The sequence below is a fragment of the Ooceraea biroi genome, chromosome 2 (genome assembly GCF_003672135.1).
Source record: "Ooceraea biroi isolate clonal line C1 chromosome 2, Obir_v5.4, whole genome shotgun sequence".
NCBI classification, from domain to species: domain Eukaryota; kingdom Metazoa; phylum Arthropoda; class Insecta; order Hymenoptera; family Formicidae; genus Ooceraea; species Ooceraea biroi.
The window spans coordinates 7,031,306-7,048,337 of record NC_039507.1 but is presented as its reverse complement, the minus strand read 5'-3'; the positions used below and the strand labels follow the sequence as shown (position 1 = coordinate 7,048,337).

The window sequence follows — 17,032 nt, the reverse complement described above, 5'->3', positions numbered from 1 at the left end:
CGAAGTCCGCTTTGCGAGTTCCATCCCATACGCGCGGGATCACGCGAGGAGGGAACGCGCCGAGAGTCCATCCAGCTTCATCCAACTTTGCTTTTTCTTTTTTTTCTTTTTCTCCCCGGCGCGATAACGATTCCTCCGTGTGCCGGTCTCGGTGCACCTCTGTGTTTTCGCCACGACGGAGGAAGGAAACGGGACGGGGCGGGACTGATTTCCGCTCGCTGTTGCAGCGAGCTGATAATGTGCACCTTACGCCGACGCGTACGCGATACGTACCTGCGGATTTCCTCGCGGTTGGCGAAAAACGGTAATATATCCCAAGAGACGTAGAAATTGCGGCACGGATTGCGCGCGAGGAACTGGTGAGGAGCGCGGCGAACCCGCGTGCAGAAATCAACTGCGATGCGCCTCGTCAATAGCGGGCCGCTTATAATCGCCATTCCCGCTTATTCCCCGCGATTACGAGTTACGATAATACGCGCGGCGCGGCGGCCGCGTGTAATTATACACGGCGACCGCACGGGGAATGCCACGGCGGCGGAATAAATCTAACACGAGCGTCCGCTTAATAACAGGTGGATAAAGCGGCGAACGTGAATATTAAATTCATTAGGAGAACGCGCGCCTCGCGTTTTTCCTCTTTCACCGCGAGGAAAATGCTCGCGGAATTGACCGACACGCCGATGTTCCGCGTAGAAATGCATCGTAATGAAAGATGTAAGTGCAAAGATTTTTATTTATTTAGACAGTGACATTTTGTTTATCACAATTTAATGATTCACTGTTGAAATGTAAGAGCGGATCTCTGATGTTCCTCGTTTTTCAAAACAATGATGCAACTTGAAAAGCACTTTGCGTAAATGTAAGTGGATTTCCTAGTTATTAAGCTAGTTAAAAATAATAGTAAAAAATTGAACATTAAGTTCTTTACAACGTCGAGAAAGAAATTAAATTAAATATTAAATGTTATCATCTTGTTTTTCGATTATCCAAAGAAAATATCATTTATTCTAGTTTACTTTATCCACGTATTGTATGACAATCGTTTCACAATAATAATTTAATAAAAAGAAATCGCGTTTGGTCAAATTTAAAAGCTACTCCGGATATATTTAATTATGATGATATATTAAAAGAAATCTTTCTTGCAATGAAAGAATTAGTTTTTCCGTTGATGCAGTCGACAGGGTTGCAGCGCAACCCCTGCGTTCGCGGTGCTCCAAGTCGAAAATGCACCGTTGTCGGTTTAAAGCGACGCGGTCACCGGGAGGATCGGTAGGATGCTTTTAGCTGGCGCTGGGACAAGTTATTTATTGTTGCTATCTCGGCGTCCCGCGAGAGGGAAAGAGCCCACCACCACCGGTTCGTGGTAGTGCAGGTACGGGCGCGCGAGCTCTCAATCCTTCTCTTATTAAAACCTGCCCTCCCTATCAGAACTTATACCAAGCACTACAGCCACGCGGTACAGTCACTCGTAGAAGTAGGTATTTTCGCGTCGATTTTCTGTTTGGTGGACGAGCGTGCATAGAAAAGCATTGCGTGATTCCTTCATCATGCGTTCATTTTTGAACAGGGAGATAATTTTTAAATTTAATAAAATTTTTTATATATTCATCAATCAATTTATCGCATCGTCGTTATTGTATAATTTTTGTTATTCTTGGAGAATGCGTTAATAAAATAGACAAAGAGAATATTTTTTTCTCACTTTGTGCTAGCTAGTTTATTGAAAACTGTTTTGAGTTTCAAGAGATAATTCGAAAAATAATTATGTACTTATTATCTAACAAAGGCTTTTGTTCGTTTCAATATGATTATATCGCGATGGAATATGAAGATTAACGTTACAAGCTGAAGCACCGTGCGACGGAATCGCGTCACATGTATTACATAATGCAATGCCGGCGCATTATGTCAACAGTACGTATTCGGCGCGTTAATTGTCTCAATTAAAAATCAATCTAGATGAGATTTACTTGAAACACTGCCGCACATCGCTTCGAACAGTGTCCTGAATAGCGGAACTTCTGATCTTATCGTGCTCATGAAAAAATACAAGGATATGCGACAAAAAGATTCAAAGAGAATACAATTAAACAATTTATTTATTATCAATTTCCTCTTACATAAACTCGCTACCGTAGATGTCTCATACAATACATTCTGACACAGTGATGAAACTATCCAAAATAAAAAAGAAGAAAAATATCCAATATAAATAAGAAGAAAAATATGAAGCACCATGACATATAAATGATTTATAAATCCGCATAAAAATGAGCAGTAGCAGATTCAAGAAAGACAATCGGTCTCGCCCAATGACCACATCGCGTCAGGAAAGATCGACGAGAGAATTCGGTGGGTCAACTGCGAAGACTATACCGCGAGAGCCATTACGCTAATGGGACGATCGAGAGCGAAGGGAGAGCTGGTCTCTATCAGCGCAGGAAGGACGGAACGGTAAAGGAGGATGAGGCGAGATGGCTCGCACGAGGAGCAGAGGAGGAAGGAGCGGACTCCTCCAGCGGAGGACGTGCCGGAGAACGCATTACTCATAATCTCACCGGGCGAGGAGCTGATCCCGCGAAAAAAGCCGCAGCCCAATTATTCCCGTGCCGGTCCTATCCCGGCACTCGGCCAGGTCACTCTCCACCGCTTCGGCTTTATCGGACCTCTTATTTGCAATGTTAATCCCCCGCGCTCTCGCGCGAAAGTTCGAGCGGGCTCCACGGAGTTCCGCGCGTCGCCCTCACCGAGAACGTGGCCTCCGCGTTGAATTCTCGGTCGTGAGGCGATTCGAGATCCGCGCGATGGAATTACCTCTGCAACCTGTTTTACATACGCAACCTGGGAGTCCGCGAAAGTTACCTGAATAATCTTGATGAACCGAAGTCTCTGAGAGGATGAGCTATTTCAGAGTCTCCATACAGTTTCCCTCATTGCCATTATTCCATTCTGGTGTACGGTAATCGATTGTGAATTTTAATGTACTGAAAGTTTCCTCTACAATTTCTCCTGAAGTTTTTCCTAAATTCTCCATTAAAACTCTCTCTCATTTGAAATTTGCTTTTTTTCTTTTTTAAGCAAAGACAGTAGAATCGACAAGGTTGCAAGTTTAAGAAGCCTCTACGCGTATTCATTCGTATCTGCCATCGTTCTCGCAACGTCCGGGAGTTTCGCGTGTCGCGAACGTCGCGCGAGTCGACGATTTTTCCTCACGGCGGAAAAGAGAGCGTTCCCGTGTTCGCTTTATCGCCCGGCGTGGACATCCGTCTCCCTTCCATGTAATTGACGCTCATTATCATTAACGCTTATTGAGTTGCAATTAAGATTGCAGTGGCAGCGGGTAGCGCGAGTCTCCACGTCGCCGTCGATCCTATTTTGTCGCATGGGAAACGCGCACGGGAATGACGATGACGACGAGGACAACGATGTGCCCCATGCAATTACCGCACTCACCGTCGTCAACCGATGATTCGCAGTACGACGAGAATCATCAAGGCGAGTGTAGTTAACCACGCGAGACGCGCGATTACTTTGCGATCGCAAGCAATGCGCGGCTTTCTTCTCAACCATCGTCGAAGAAACGATGAAACGAAGGGCGATAACGCTCGCCTACAAGCAAGCCGTGAGGAATGAGACTAATGGCGTGTTGGCGACAATTAGAACCGCTTAGAAAGCAACGTGCAAGTCTCGTGCAGGTTTTCCATAGTCTCTGTATTTCTTTCTTTTTTCTCTTACGCTTTCTAATAATGCTGCATTTGATTTCTTGGTATTTGTGACCTACAGATACATTCTGGCTTTTCATCGCGGTTCCTATCAACGAAATTAACAGCAAAACCGATACCTGCAGCCACAAGTGATTACGTCGTCATTTGCGTAGTTGCTTCTACGGGCACGCAATTTTCTACTCTGCTGCCGACGGTAAGAACCGAGTTTCAGCTTACGGATTAGCTGCCGCCGTCGGCAGCTCCGCGTTGCGATTCTCCGTGTGCAATTAAACGATTCGCGTTTCTTTATATTTTACGTTTTAATTGAATGCTGCGTTCATTCATCCGAGGTGAACGGTTGATACGCGGTAAGCGCGATTATTTTTGATCCCGTTTTATCATCGGGACGGAAATGGGAAAATGGAGAGCGCGATCCGGGTTTGCAGACCGGGCACGTAAGATCAGCCCTCGGCGAATAACAATATTGAAATTGTAAAACAATCCGAGATGCGGGCGCGATATCGCGCGCTCCGAGGAGCTGCTTGGACAAAGGCAATTATGCCGTGTTGACTACCGGTCCTAAATTACCATTACCATCGCAGACGGTAATCTCTCGTGATTATTTCCTCTCGATTAAGTCTCGTATTCATCACGGCGCGATCTCGCATAGCATACGCAATGCGATACACCACTGGCTGCCTCCTGAGTGTAATTAAGTTGCACCGATTACGATCTAAGGTTACGAATAATTGTTTAATTATCCGTACGTGATTAAACATCGCATACACGCGGCGGGTAGTCGTTACAATCGCGAATTGTTCTTCATTTCTCCCGCGAAATTAATTAGCGCGTTCCGCGCGCCGCGCTCGGCATCGTTCCGACGTGAAAAGTCCGGGACGCGTACGTGCAAATTAAAATTTCTTATTCCGATTCGATTTTTATCTTGATGATTTCGATTCCTGGATTCTCCAATAAAAATCCCAAAAAATCGCCGCGAAACGGTAGATCGAACACGCTCGACGATTCTTTACGCGGGATCGTTTCATGTTCTTCTGATCCGATAATGATTAATTGAGATGAATGATTACGTTGAGCGATTATAAATCAGAAAGAATTACAAATTACAATCAGAAGGATGCGGAGGTATGGGGTGCAACTGATTCTGATATCTTTTTGTACGCAGCCCACCCAGAAGGGACAGGCCCTCTGAGTGGGCCGTCTTCGATCATGTATTCATGCGTTTTCACGAGGTACGAGCTACAACTCTGAAACCCCACGTCCGAAATATCCGGGCATATTTCTGATGAAGCACGCGTTCATAAAGATCAAGTTTAATCGCGTTTAATCGCTCCCGGACCGATCCGAAGCGCCTCGCGGTCAATCGCGCCGTTATCGCGCCATCATTCCGACGTTCTACCGACTGTGTCAGTCGGATCATTCGATTATTTATATGCAAACGAGACAGGAAAGAGAGAGAGAGAGAGAGAGAGAAGAGAACCTCCCGAAGGCTGCAACTGTGCGTCACTACACGGCCATTCAAAATCCGACGAACGCGATGACTACAACGACGACAACGATGACGATGACGAAGACGATGGACGACGACAACGTGGATGTCTGCGAGCGAGAGCGAAGGTTAAGCAAATAAAATCCAATTAAGGCGGCGAGCCTGCCCTCAGGCCCGGAAGGAGCGAGTCCTGATTGTAATGGAGCCTGTCGGCGGGCTAGTGCTCCATTACGCGCGATACCTTGTTACAAACGCAGTCAAATTAAACCCGCTGCCGCCGCGGCGACGTGACGGACGTTTATTGCGGCCAGGAGATCCCGAACGATCGCCCCGGCCGCATCGTAAATCAGCGGGAACGCGAACGTCGGCCTCTCGTCGTCGCGCCGTTGCTTCGATCGGCAACAAAGTGGTTCCTCCGCTCTCTCTTTCTCTCTACCTCTCTCTCCTCCCCCTTTCTTTCTCTCTTCCGCCTTAGCCGAGCGAGACCGCGTTTGTCGCGCGGTGATTAATCGGGTCTTTATCGATGAAAACTCCCGATTATTTGCGTAACTGCGTAATAACGTCCCGGCGCGTTACGCCGCGCGCTCCTTCATCGGCCGCCGAGGCCATCGTCTCTATAGAGACATAATGGGGGTTGTATCTGGCGATCGGGTCGTTCATCAGCACTGACGCGTCACGCACGCACGAACGCGCAGCGATCGAATCGCTCCCGCCGAAGTCGTTCAACCCCCTCAAGGCTGTCAGCGATGGTAACCGGCGTGTGTGACGATAGGAGACGATTGCGGGTACCCTTTTTCGATTACAATGGCCGGCGTCGCTAAACTGTTTTCTCATTTTGCGGTCCTTCGTTCGTATATATCGTTTTTAGATACTGTGGCATTTTTGTAAGCGCATTTTTATATTTTTTAAGCATTTTTGAAAATGCTCGTTCTATCGTTACGAAGTAGGGAACTGTTAGTAATTAAGTGATAACTAATGTATTCGTCTGGCACATTTGCGATGATGATTTTCGTGAATGACTCAATAGACAGATAATTATGACTAGAGATAATCGTTTTTTAAGTAGCTTGATAGTTTGGCAATAATGATACATCATTGGTAACGTAAATCATCACGGTGGGGGGAAAGATAATCGCGAAAAGTAGAATAAATGTATCGTCACATGATGATTTAATCACATATTATACAACGGAAGTATCATTTCCAAAGAATGGTTTTAATAGTCGAAGTGCAAAGTCATTTTGTTGCTTATCTTAAGTACCACTCGTACCGTCGGGAAAACCAATTCTGATATACCAACAAGACGACGGGCGATAACATAAATATATACGCAACAATTTAACAATAACCACACGCCAGACACTCGTTATAACAATTTGTCAGTATTATTTCTTTTCGACAAACAATTACTGATCAAAGATCCACAAATCGAGCAGGATATTATTTTCCAGATTTCTCGAGAAGACGCGTCAAAACGCACGTACTCCAAAAATATTTCCCACCCAATCGGAACCACCCCGGCCAGTATTCGCTCTCGCATCGCGTAGTCTCGGATGTCGTGGCACTAACCTTGGTGCGTCGACAGGGTTACTTCGAGTGACGTCCCTTCGTCTTCCTCCAGAATTCCGCCCTCGGCGTCGAAGTCGTTTTCGCGAGATTTGCCTGACACCTCTCGCACCTTATCCGGCGGTTCACCCGCGCGTCGCGTCGATCAGTGCCCCGTGCCTCTGCCCCCCCGAGCGAGAACTCACGCGGTACCCCGTGCGGACACTGAAAGGGAGGAGGGAAAAGATGGAGAAAGGGGAGGAGAAAGAGAGAGAGAGAGAGAGAGAACGTGACAGACGGACAGACAGTAGGGAAGGCGGCTGCAAGAGAGAGAGAGGGAGAGAAGAAAAGAGAGAGAGAGAGAGGGAGAGAAAGAGAGAGTGGCACGACGGGGGAGAAACAAGAAGAAAAATCGCGGTAGCGTCGACTCGCTCGCGTCGCGTCGCGTCCGCTTCTCTCGGGGTCGAGAACGAGCGAGAGGCGTACGTCGCGGCTGCGCGAACCGGTGTGTGGGGCCGTTTCCAGCGGCCGGGACGGAAGAGCCGCGGCCAAGAGAGAGGCGATTCCCTTCCCCGCTGCGAGGACTTTCGAATGGTGCGCGCGGCGACCGACCGGTGTGGAAGCGGGAGTCCCGTCCGGCTTGTCCGGACGAGGCCGGGGCAATCGCGCCGCCCGCCCTCGTCGCTCGATCCGCCTCGAACGCGGAGTACCCTCCAATGGAGGGGCCCGGCGTGCCCGCCAATCCAGAACGCTATCGCGTTTTTACCCGCTGGTCTCTCGTCTGCTGGGTAGAGACAGAGAGAGGAGGAGAGGAGAGGAGAGGAGAGGCTTGCGACATCCAAGAGAAAAGAAGAGAGAGAGCGAGTTGCTGCTGGAGTGGCAGAGGGAGACGCGATTGCACGCGCGACGGGGGAGATACAGAGCCGGGGGTGGAACGCCGCTGCTTAAAATGGCAACTCGGGTGCCTGAACGGAGCGCGGTGGACTCTCGCGATTTTATGGGCGATTGCGATCAGCTTGTACCGGTGAACCATGTCAGACGCCGATGATCAGCACTGCACTGGAATGGAAGGCAGATTAGAACGGAGAGCTGTGACACGGCATGGGACGAAGAGGATGACGAGATCCGCGAGTTGGATAATTGCGTGTGCGCGCTTTCGTCCTATGATCGGGGCAATTATAGATGAAATACGCTTGCGTAATCGCTTCATTAAGCCTGCCGGAGTGCGATATGAGCCAGTTGCTTTATGGAGCAATTAATTGAACGAATGATTTCAACGTGTACAGCGTTCATTATAACGTTATTCGCCGCACGATCTCTCTCTCTCTCTCTCTCCATATCCGATCAAGGTTTAAATTACCATGAATTAAGTTTAAAATTATCTTGGCTCTTGTCAAACCTGTCGTGACTTATAACGCCATTTTTCCAGAAGACAAACTCTCCCGGAGATTGAAAACTTTTCAACGATTTTCGTGCAGACTTCATGCCACGCACTTTCGTCTGACAAGGGAAGGTTTTTAGGTGTTACACTCGGATTTCAAAAATTTTTTGCATGCAGGTAGGGAGGTCCCCAAATAGAAGAAAAAAAATAAAAGTAGCGGCCCAAATGCATATTTGCGCGCTACGTGCGCAATTTTCGATGTTAGGTTAATTACTCAAAAATGCTATTTCCAATCGAATTCTTTACGTTTTTTATTTCACCTAATGCACATTTATATTGCTTTGAATAATTTTGTGTGTGTGTGTGCGTGCACGTATGTGCTTCTGTGTGCGTGTGTGTACTTGTGTGTGCGCGCGCGCGTGTGTGTTTAGAAAATACGAGCGTCTAATGTAATCTCGTGCCGCGCGAGCACAGTGCGTATAAAAGGCCCATTGCTCAAAAATTTGCATCGTAACTTTTTTAATTTTTTACTGCAACTGCCAATGCACACAATTTGGAATAATTGTACATTGCGCAAATCGTAGTTTGCTCTTTCTGCGTGATTTATTGTATACGACTTTAAATAGATTTGACCAGAATCCATAACGAGGACATAAAAGATCTGGTCAAGGGAGGTTTTTAATTCTTTCGGTTTTAATTTTGGTTTTGATTTCTTTTTAAAGCGTTGTGCATTAGGTGAAATAAAAAATGTAAAGAATTCGATTGGAAATAGCATTTTTGAGTAATTAACCTAACATCGAAAATTGCGCACGTAGCGCGCAAATATGCATTTGGGCCGCTACTTTAATAATTTTTCTTCTATTTGGAGACCTCCCTACCTGCATGCAAAAAATTTTTGAAATCCGAGTGTAACACCTAAAAACCTTTCCTTGTGAGAGAAAGAAAAATGTTTCATTCATCCTAATTTTAAAGTTATTGATGTAGAGATGAACCAAATATCTACCCTGTATGCGAGTAACAATATACAAGTACATGTTCTTCCTTCTGCGCGCAGGAATCGCATAAATGGCTCACATAAATTTATAAGCCGTGCCTCGCGGGTGTAGGGGCGCGGTCGAAATAAAAAATCAACCCAACGGCTGTGCGCACGGGAGTCTAGACACATATCTCACACGGGCGCGCGCGCACAGACACAACACATGTACACATACACACAGGCGCACACACGCGCGATTAGCGGACAATCCGTGGCGAGTGGCGAGGCAATCTCACTCATCTCCACATGATAGACACCTCATTAAACGGCCTTAATGATTTGTAAACGTTGCACTTTCTCCGCGGACCAGCGCGCCGCGTTGCGCTCGTACGCGCCGCGCGTACCGCGTCGATAAGTAGCTCGATGTAAAAAACATAATATTCATCGCGCCTACCGAACTGTCCATTGCATCATCATCCTCCATCGTCCCTCATTCTCTTTCCCTCTCAGACAGAGAGAGAGAGAAAGAAAAAGAGGAGGAAAGGGATGCACGTCGGTCTCCAGACGCGCGCGCGCGCGCGTCTTTCTCGAGGGCCGATCGAGATCGATCGGGTGGATCGACAACGCGCGCTAAATTGGCCAACGTTGGCTTAAGTACTGAAATTCCACGGCGGTAACGAGCGACGGGCCGACGGTGCACCGATTGATAAACGATACGGACGCGAGCACGCCGCCATTTGTTTTTATCGGGCAACGGGCAGAGTTATAAACGAGCCTGCCATGTCCGTTAAGCGATGCGCCAGCAGTCCGAGGTATACATAGGAGGAAGGAAAGAGAACCGCCACGGTGAGAAACCTGGACCCGTCGTCGAAACTGCCGATCATCGGCACGTCCCCGACTCGCTCGCTCGCTCGCGGATGCTTCATTAGCCACGCCTCGGCCCGGCAAACACGCACTCGGTTAAGCTGATTTATCGCAGAAAATCCAGTTAGTGCGAATTTGTGCCGTGCAGTATGTACATAAGTATAATATAAGACGGCACCGTCGTACTACGGCGTACCCACGTAGAAATTGCCGAGGTTGTTTAACTGGCCCAACATTGGCCCGGTATTGGTAGCCCAGAGTACGGCAGCGGCGTTACACTCCAGTGTCGGATCTGTACTGGCACAATACTGGCGGCCAGTACTGCAAAGAGTTGGCAGACAATCTTGTCCCAGTGCTTATTAAAAACCGGGCCATGTGACGGGCCATTATAAAATACAGACATGGACCAGTACTGGTTGCGAGACGGGCCATGCTTCGGCAACCGACACAGACCCAGCATTGGACTACATACATTGCCGATAATATATAACTAGCAACACAGGCGCGCGCTATAAATAAAATAAGAAATAAAAAAAATAAAAATAATATAATAAATACAATTGTCAATATAACCGCACTGACAGCCACTATGACATTCTGACATTCGCAACACGAAATTCGTCGCGGAAAAGAAGCCTCAATATTCGATAAAAAGGAACTTCACGAAGTTAACACGCCTTTTTTAGAATAGGATTATAACAATATATTGATTCACCAGCGACCGATAGATGGCCAGATCAGGCGTGACGTTCTCGCTAGAAACATTTGCGTTATCACGTATAAATAACCATCCGGAAAACCGATTTAACATCTTTTTCTATTAAACGCGATATTAATTCACGCGACATTTACAAAATGATTTTACTAATGTTGTTTGCATTAGTCTTTGTTTATAATATTTAAGTCACAAATACAAATAGTACAAAATACATATTATATATATATAAAAAATACATTTATACATTAATACATTAATTGGTCCACTTCTATGCCCAATGCTGGTGCAGTTATTTACCGAATACTGGTCCATATATTATTGCCAGTGTCGGATCAGTACTGGCAATTAAGTACGGCATGGCGTTACACTCCTGTGTCGAATCTGTACTGGCACAATACTGCCACGATGGCAAACGGTACAGTCCCAGTATTGGACCGTTTTGAAATTTCTACGTAGTGTCCCGACCGGAAGCGAACTGGCTTTTGATCACGGGCGATTTCGGAGTAACTCTTGTTTGTGTTCTTCATCTCGGCGGAGATGGTTGGATAAAGGAATTTCTCCAGGTTTCCACGTGAAAAATAATTAAACGTGTTTAGGTATATTTTATCTGTGACTAGATAGGTGTAATCAAATATTGTACTCTGACACTTAAATGCATCTATTTATGACTTTCGCGGAAGCAAGATGCGTTTTGCGACAGCTGTAACTCTCGAAGTATCCTATCGAGACGCTTCGAGACATGAATCGCAAGTTTACTCGCGGAGTAAAACGCGACAGGAAGACACAGCCGTTGCGGGATAATCTCATAATCCCACGCCCCGGTAGCCGGAAGGATGAAATTGGGATAATCGTTGTCGTTAGTCGAAATCGCAAACGTTACGAGTCGCGTTCATCTCCGGTGTTAACAGGCCGGTCGTTACGCCGCGGAACGTTAAGCGCGCACGACCGATCGGCGCCGATTAGAGGCGCACGGGGCGCACGAGATATCGATGATGTGGCGAAATAAGTAGCTCCGAGGAGGATCATCGACCGTCCGTGTCTCGATAATTACGACTACCCCATGCCGCGAGCTTATCTTCGGGCCCCGATGCTCCCCCGGCTCCTCGGCCCCCGCGGAGGCTGCGCCTCATCCTCCGCTTCCCCAGCCTCCCGCGTTTTCCTCCCTGCGCCTCCGCGGCTCTGTATCTGATCTCGATGATCGATTGCCGCTACCGACTCTCCGAAATTACATACCCTTACAAATACGCTCACGCGCGGCCGCAAATAATTACCCCCGCGCGCTCCTTCGGCCGCGATCCTCCCGCGCGATCTTCTAAATCGACCGCGAGACTTGCGGCCGTCTCTCAATCGCGCCTTGTAAATAATGAATTATCCGCCGGTAAACATGTAAATTAAGACGGACGACGCACGCCGGAGCCGTAATTTCACCGATCGCCTCTCGCTCTCGTATTAAGCGCATCCTCTCTGCCTTGCTGCGCTGCCTTGCGCTTCAGAATTTACGTAATTTCTTCATCCTCAGCGCAGCCGCTTGTTAATTCTACGCTCCGGCCAGGAAGCGGCCATTAACCAATACTTGCGTTAAAAATACCGCGCGTTTATCGAAATTACACGCGGTAATCGAGCGCAGATGATGACGCGCAGATGCGTGTCGAGAGAAATGCGATTATCGCGCCTGTGATGATTCTGAGGCCTGAATTCTGACAGAATCTGTCGCCTGACATCTTGGAAACGCTCTTAAGCACATCTATATGCTTTCTCTTTCTCTCTCTCAATCTCTTAAGAAAGAAAATTATATTTTGTAATAACCGCAATTTTGTACGACTTTCGGAATTTTATTCCAGCTTGACAAATCTGTTCTTGGATTTTAACTTTTGGTAGGCACCTATTTTACTGGCAAATCCGGGGGCCGCGCTCGTGTTCCCCTTTGTACCCCGATTTCGTTTATCCTGACGTGGTTCTTGTCGCCGTCATCTCTTTTTCTTGCTTGGCGCGCAACAGTACAACGGAGGGAAACGATTGCGTCACGATGATGTCATTAGCGGGGGTCCCGCCCCCTACGGCGCTACCCCATTACGCCGAATCATCAGATGAGATCGAAGGACCGCGATTCAGGGAGGCAGAGGAGGGTAGTGGCGCGGCGGGGCCTGGTAAACTCGTCGAAGAACCGATCCACTGCACGGTTCTCGAGGTGTAAGAACGCTCGAAGTTAATTTGGAGACCTCCGGCAATGTATAGTGCTCGCTCGTCCCCCCGACACCCGCTGATCCTCATGAGTGCTTAATTAAATGATGCTTTTTGCGCGCGAGCGCCGCGCTCGATACGTGACTCGTAGGAACCTCGTCCTCCTTTCAGTTCATTATTATTGCTATCGTTATTGTTATATCGTCTACGAGACCATAATTTTACAGAGTACACAAAAGATCGATGAAGAACCTATCGGTAAAGCCCCGGAGGGATCGTTTAGATTCAGTAAACGAGATTGAAACTTCATTTTTTATGGACAACGGTATTTTTTAATGATCATGCGGTAGTAAATTACACCTGCGTAGATGAAATCGCATTCTAAAATACGCAGCACGAGACGATTAGATTCAAGTCTCCATTTCGGATCTCCGGAGTTCTGACGAGTCGATCGCTGTGACGGAGTACATCAGCAAGTCGCAAGAGCAATCGCTGATGAAATGCTCGGTTTATGGGGGAACAAGGCAAGGAAGGAGCACCGCTGAAAATTCGCGCCGGCGACCTTCCCGTCGCTTCTCGTCGCTATTGTCTCGTGTAATGTCTTATTATTGATAATATTATATATCGCCCATCCTGTATCGGCTCCGTCGTATCTTTACACTTCATTACATCTCAATCCAGCGTGTACTCGCTCGGTGGAACGTATCCCACGTCGCGAGGACGACGCGCTGCGTTCGTTCCCCGGGCTCGTTACGCGCCATCGAAAACGTTATTCTCTTTTCTCAATCACCGATCGATCCCCCGACCCCTTTTTTCCCTCGGCCACTGTGATTCTCAGGGACCGAGGGGCCCGGCGAAGATATAGATATCGCTCGGGTATCCGCTACCAGAGGCGGAGGCATTGTGCCCGCGGAGGCGATGAAAAAGAGAGAAGAGGAATCGCCCAACAGAAGAAGGAGCCCCGGGAATGACGTGGAAAGTGGCGGAAGAAAGGGGATCATCGATCGGCTCGCACGATCGATAAGCGGCCCGGCTAACACTCATTAAGTCGGCTATTGTGCGGTGGCAACATCCGTTTGATTGGTTAATCTTCGCGGCCGACGTCCCGGCCGATAGCCAGTGAAGCGACCGCTTGACGATTTCCGGATTCCGGTTGCATTTTCCTCGGTGTGCCTTCACACGAGAGGCAGAGAAAAGAATGAAGTCCGCGTAAAAAGAAAATAATGGGGAATAATGGAGAAGAAAGTGTCTGATGATTGTCAACGACTTGGATATTCGTTCGAAAGTTTACGGAATGAATAATAAAATTTAGAGATTTGAAAATAATGAATATTTGATGTTACAAAGATTAGTGTAAATTATATTTGCCGGTGACAATGTTCTGATTATCTTCGCTCGACGTTGAAATCCACACAAGTTCCACGTTCCGCGTTAACTCGCGTTCCGCAGCAGTAACTGCAAATAATGTTGCTTTTAACTATCCTGCTTTTCTTTTACGGGCGCTTATCTGCTCACTTTAAAGTCATTTCTCTTCATTCTCTCATTCGATGATTTAACGTTGCCGTAAATTAGACAAGCGGCGTTTCCGCCTCGCCTAAGTGCATATCCCGGATTTCTTTCTTGCCCGTTTCGCCGCGCAGATTGAAAGGAAGGTCTTAACCTGCGGCTTCCGGTCGATAGGTAGCGGCGTCGCACGAAAAAAAAAGATCTAACAGTACGCCTCTTCGCATTATGTTTAGCCTCTGCCAATTACGTGAGGAAACGCAGTACGGGAGAATGAAAGACCGCCGTGTAATCTTATCATCGAGTACATGATAACGAACACGAATTTACGAATCGCGCGACTCGACGTACACGAGGAATTTTTTACACGATGAAAATGAAACTAAATGTTAGAACCAGTCGACGTAAAAGTAAATTTCTTTCTAATTCTTGTATTAAAGGTTCAATGGATATATGATAATTCGTGCTGTGCAGTATACTTTTTGCGCGTGAGTTGACACAAGTCGATCGTCTCCACAATACTCGATTTTTCAATAGAGAAATTCTCTAGCTTTTAATAGTAAAAGCAGGCCGTAGACAGTCAATATAATTACACAATAATATTGTTAATATTAATGACATTCTCTCTCTCTCTAGACAGTGCAATAATAACTCTCAAAGCAATAATTTAATTTCTAAGAAATTGTTAAATGATACCGAAGCAGCTTGTGCAGCCATTGCTTTAGCTTGTATAGTAAAGAAAATAAGAGAAGAAATATTTTAACGTTCAACGCACTTTTGATTGACACAATATATTGCGGAAACCTTCAATATACTTTACAAATGGTTAATAATATTGTGCAATATCAAATATTGTGCAATAATATTGACCATCTAGGGCCTCTGCTTAAGAGCTAGAATAGCAGGTTTTTTATCGTTTCTTTACGTTCTATCGTTTCTATCGTTCTGTTACAACTGCCTGTTACATCTGTGATTCCCCCGTTTTATACACACAATAATTTTTTAGATAGCCTGCTATAGGAATCTTCAATCAAGAACGGCGAAAACGTATCGAGCCCTCGTGATCCCGAAGAAGCGGCGAAGGCAAATCGAAAAAGACGGGAAAAATCAGCCGCAAGAACATCCAAGCGCAAATAACGCGAGGTTAAATAGCCGCGGTCGCCACATGTTACTTGGACGCGAGCCGGTTGTTAATTTTTTTGCACGACAAACGATCCGAAAACGATTCTGCCCACGTACGTTAATGCAAAGCAAATGCGATCCCGGGGCGCGCTGATTTATTTTTCGCGTCTCATTGTGCGTTGTTAAGCGTTTGTTCCGTTCGTTTTTGCGGCCGGCCGCGCTACGGATACTGTTTTTCTTCGCGGTCTCGCGGCGCGAAACCTGCGGTCGTGTTTCGGCGAAGAACTCGGGGTGCCGAGGAATTGGCGCGAGAGCTCGCATGATCGAGCACCGAGGATCTCGTTAACGAGTCGGGGGAAGTAGCCTGCGGTTTCCCCAAAGAAACCGGCCACGCTCGTTCCCTGTTTGTTTAGCGGGAACAAGTACGAGAGCGGCCGAGATCGCAGCCCGACCGGCCGCGCAGCTGCTTCCTGCCGATCTTTCCGTTTTTATCGATTTTCATTTGCGCCGCGACGAAACTGCCAATCGTGGTGCTGCGGCGAAAATATGCGCGCGCGCGCGGAAAACGAGCACGCGCGCGAGTCCGATCTGACAATGAGAAGATAGACACGAATCGTCACGAACTCTTCCCTTCTTTCAAAGATTCATTTTTTCTTATTGTATTAGGGGTGTGATTTAGTTTTGAGGGTTTTTTTGCTCAAAAACGCATGTATTTAAATATGATAATGAATTAATACCGTAATCAAAATATTTTCCTTCGTTTTCTATAACTTTTTCCCATCTTTCTGGCAACAGATGGATTCCACCACGATAAAATCACTCTTCTTTTCGGTTGATCCATTCGTCGACGAATTTTCGCACTTCTTCCAAATTATGAAAGTGTGTATCCTCTAAAGCGTGTTTCATCCACCGGAACAAATAATAATCGCATGGAGAATACGCGGGGTGCGGTAAGACTTGCCATTCAAGTTCTACTAGTGTTTGTTTCACTGATAACGCAACGTCAGGTCGAGCGTTGTCACGAAGAAGAATCACTTTCCGTCGTTTACTCGCAATTGCTGGTCGTTTTTGGTCCAATGCTTCCTTCAACTTGTACAATTGGTGTCGATAACGATCAGCCGTGACAGTCTCATGCGGATTTAACAGCTCATAGTACACTATCCCACCAAATACGGAGCATTACTTTTGAACCGTGAATATTGCGTCTCGGAGTGGATGTTGATGGTTCGCCTGGATCCACCCATGATTTTCTGCGTTTCGGATTATCAAAATAGATGCACTTTTCATCCCCAGTAACAATCTGAGACAAAAGACTCTTCTTTTTTTGCCTGGCGATCAACGAAATGCAAATGTTCAACCGGTTCGCAATGGCACTTTCCGATAATTCATGTCGAACCCATTTCCCTTCTTTCTGAATTTTTCCCATTTCATGTAAATGTTTCGTAACTGTTGTACGATCAACATTTAATGCTCTGGCAAGTTCTGAAGTGGATTCTGTTGGATTTTCGTCCAATAATGCTTGCAAATC

At 46.8% G+C, this 17,032-nt stretch overlaps 1 protein-coding gene across 1 annotated transcript in view; it reads right to left on the bottom strand.

Moving 5' to 3' along the window:
• Nucleotides 1-17,032, bottom strand: part of LOC105283401 (homeobox protein aristaless) — a 127,123-nt gene that overhangs the window by 63,508 nt on the left and 46,583 nt on the right. The window contains exon 2 of the mRNA XM_020033011.2: nucleotides 6,784-6,927. Within this exon, the coding sequence (XP_019888570.2) occupies nucleotides 6,784-6,927 (144 nt within the window). The remainder of the gene's footprint in view (nucleotides 1-6,783; nucleotides 6,928-17,032) is intronic.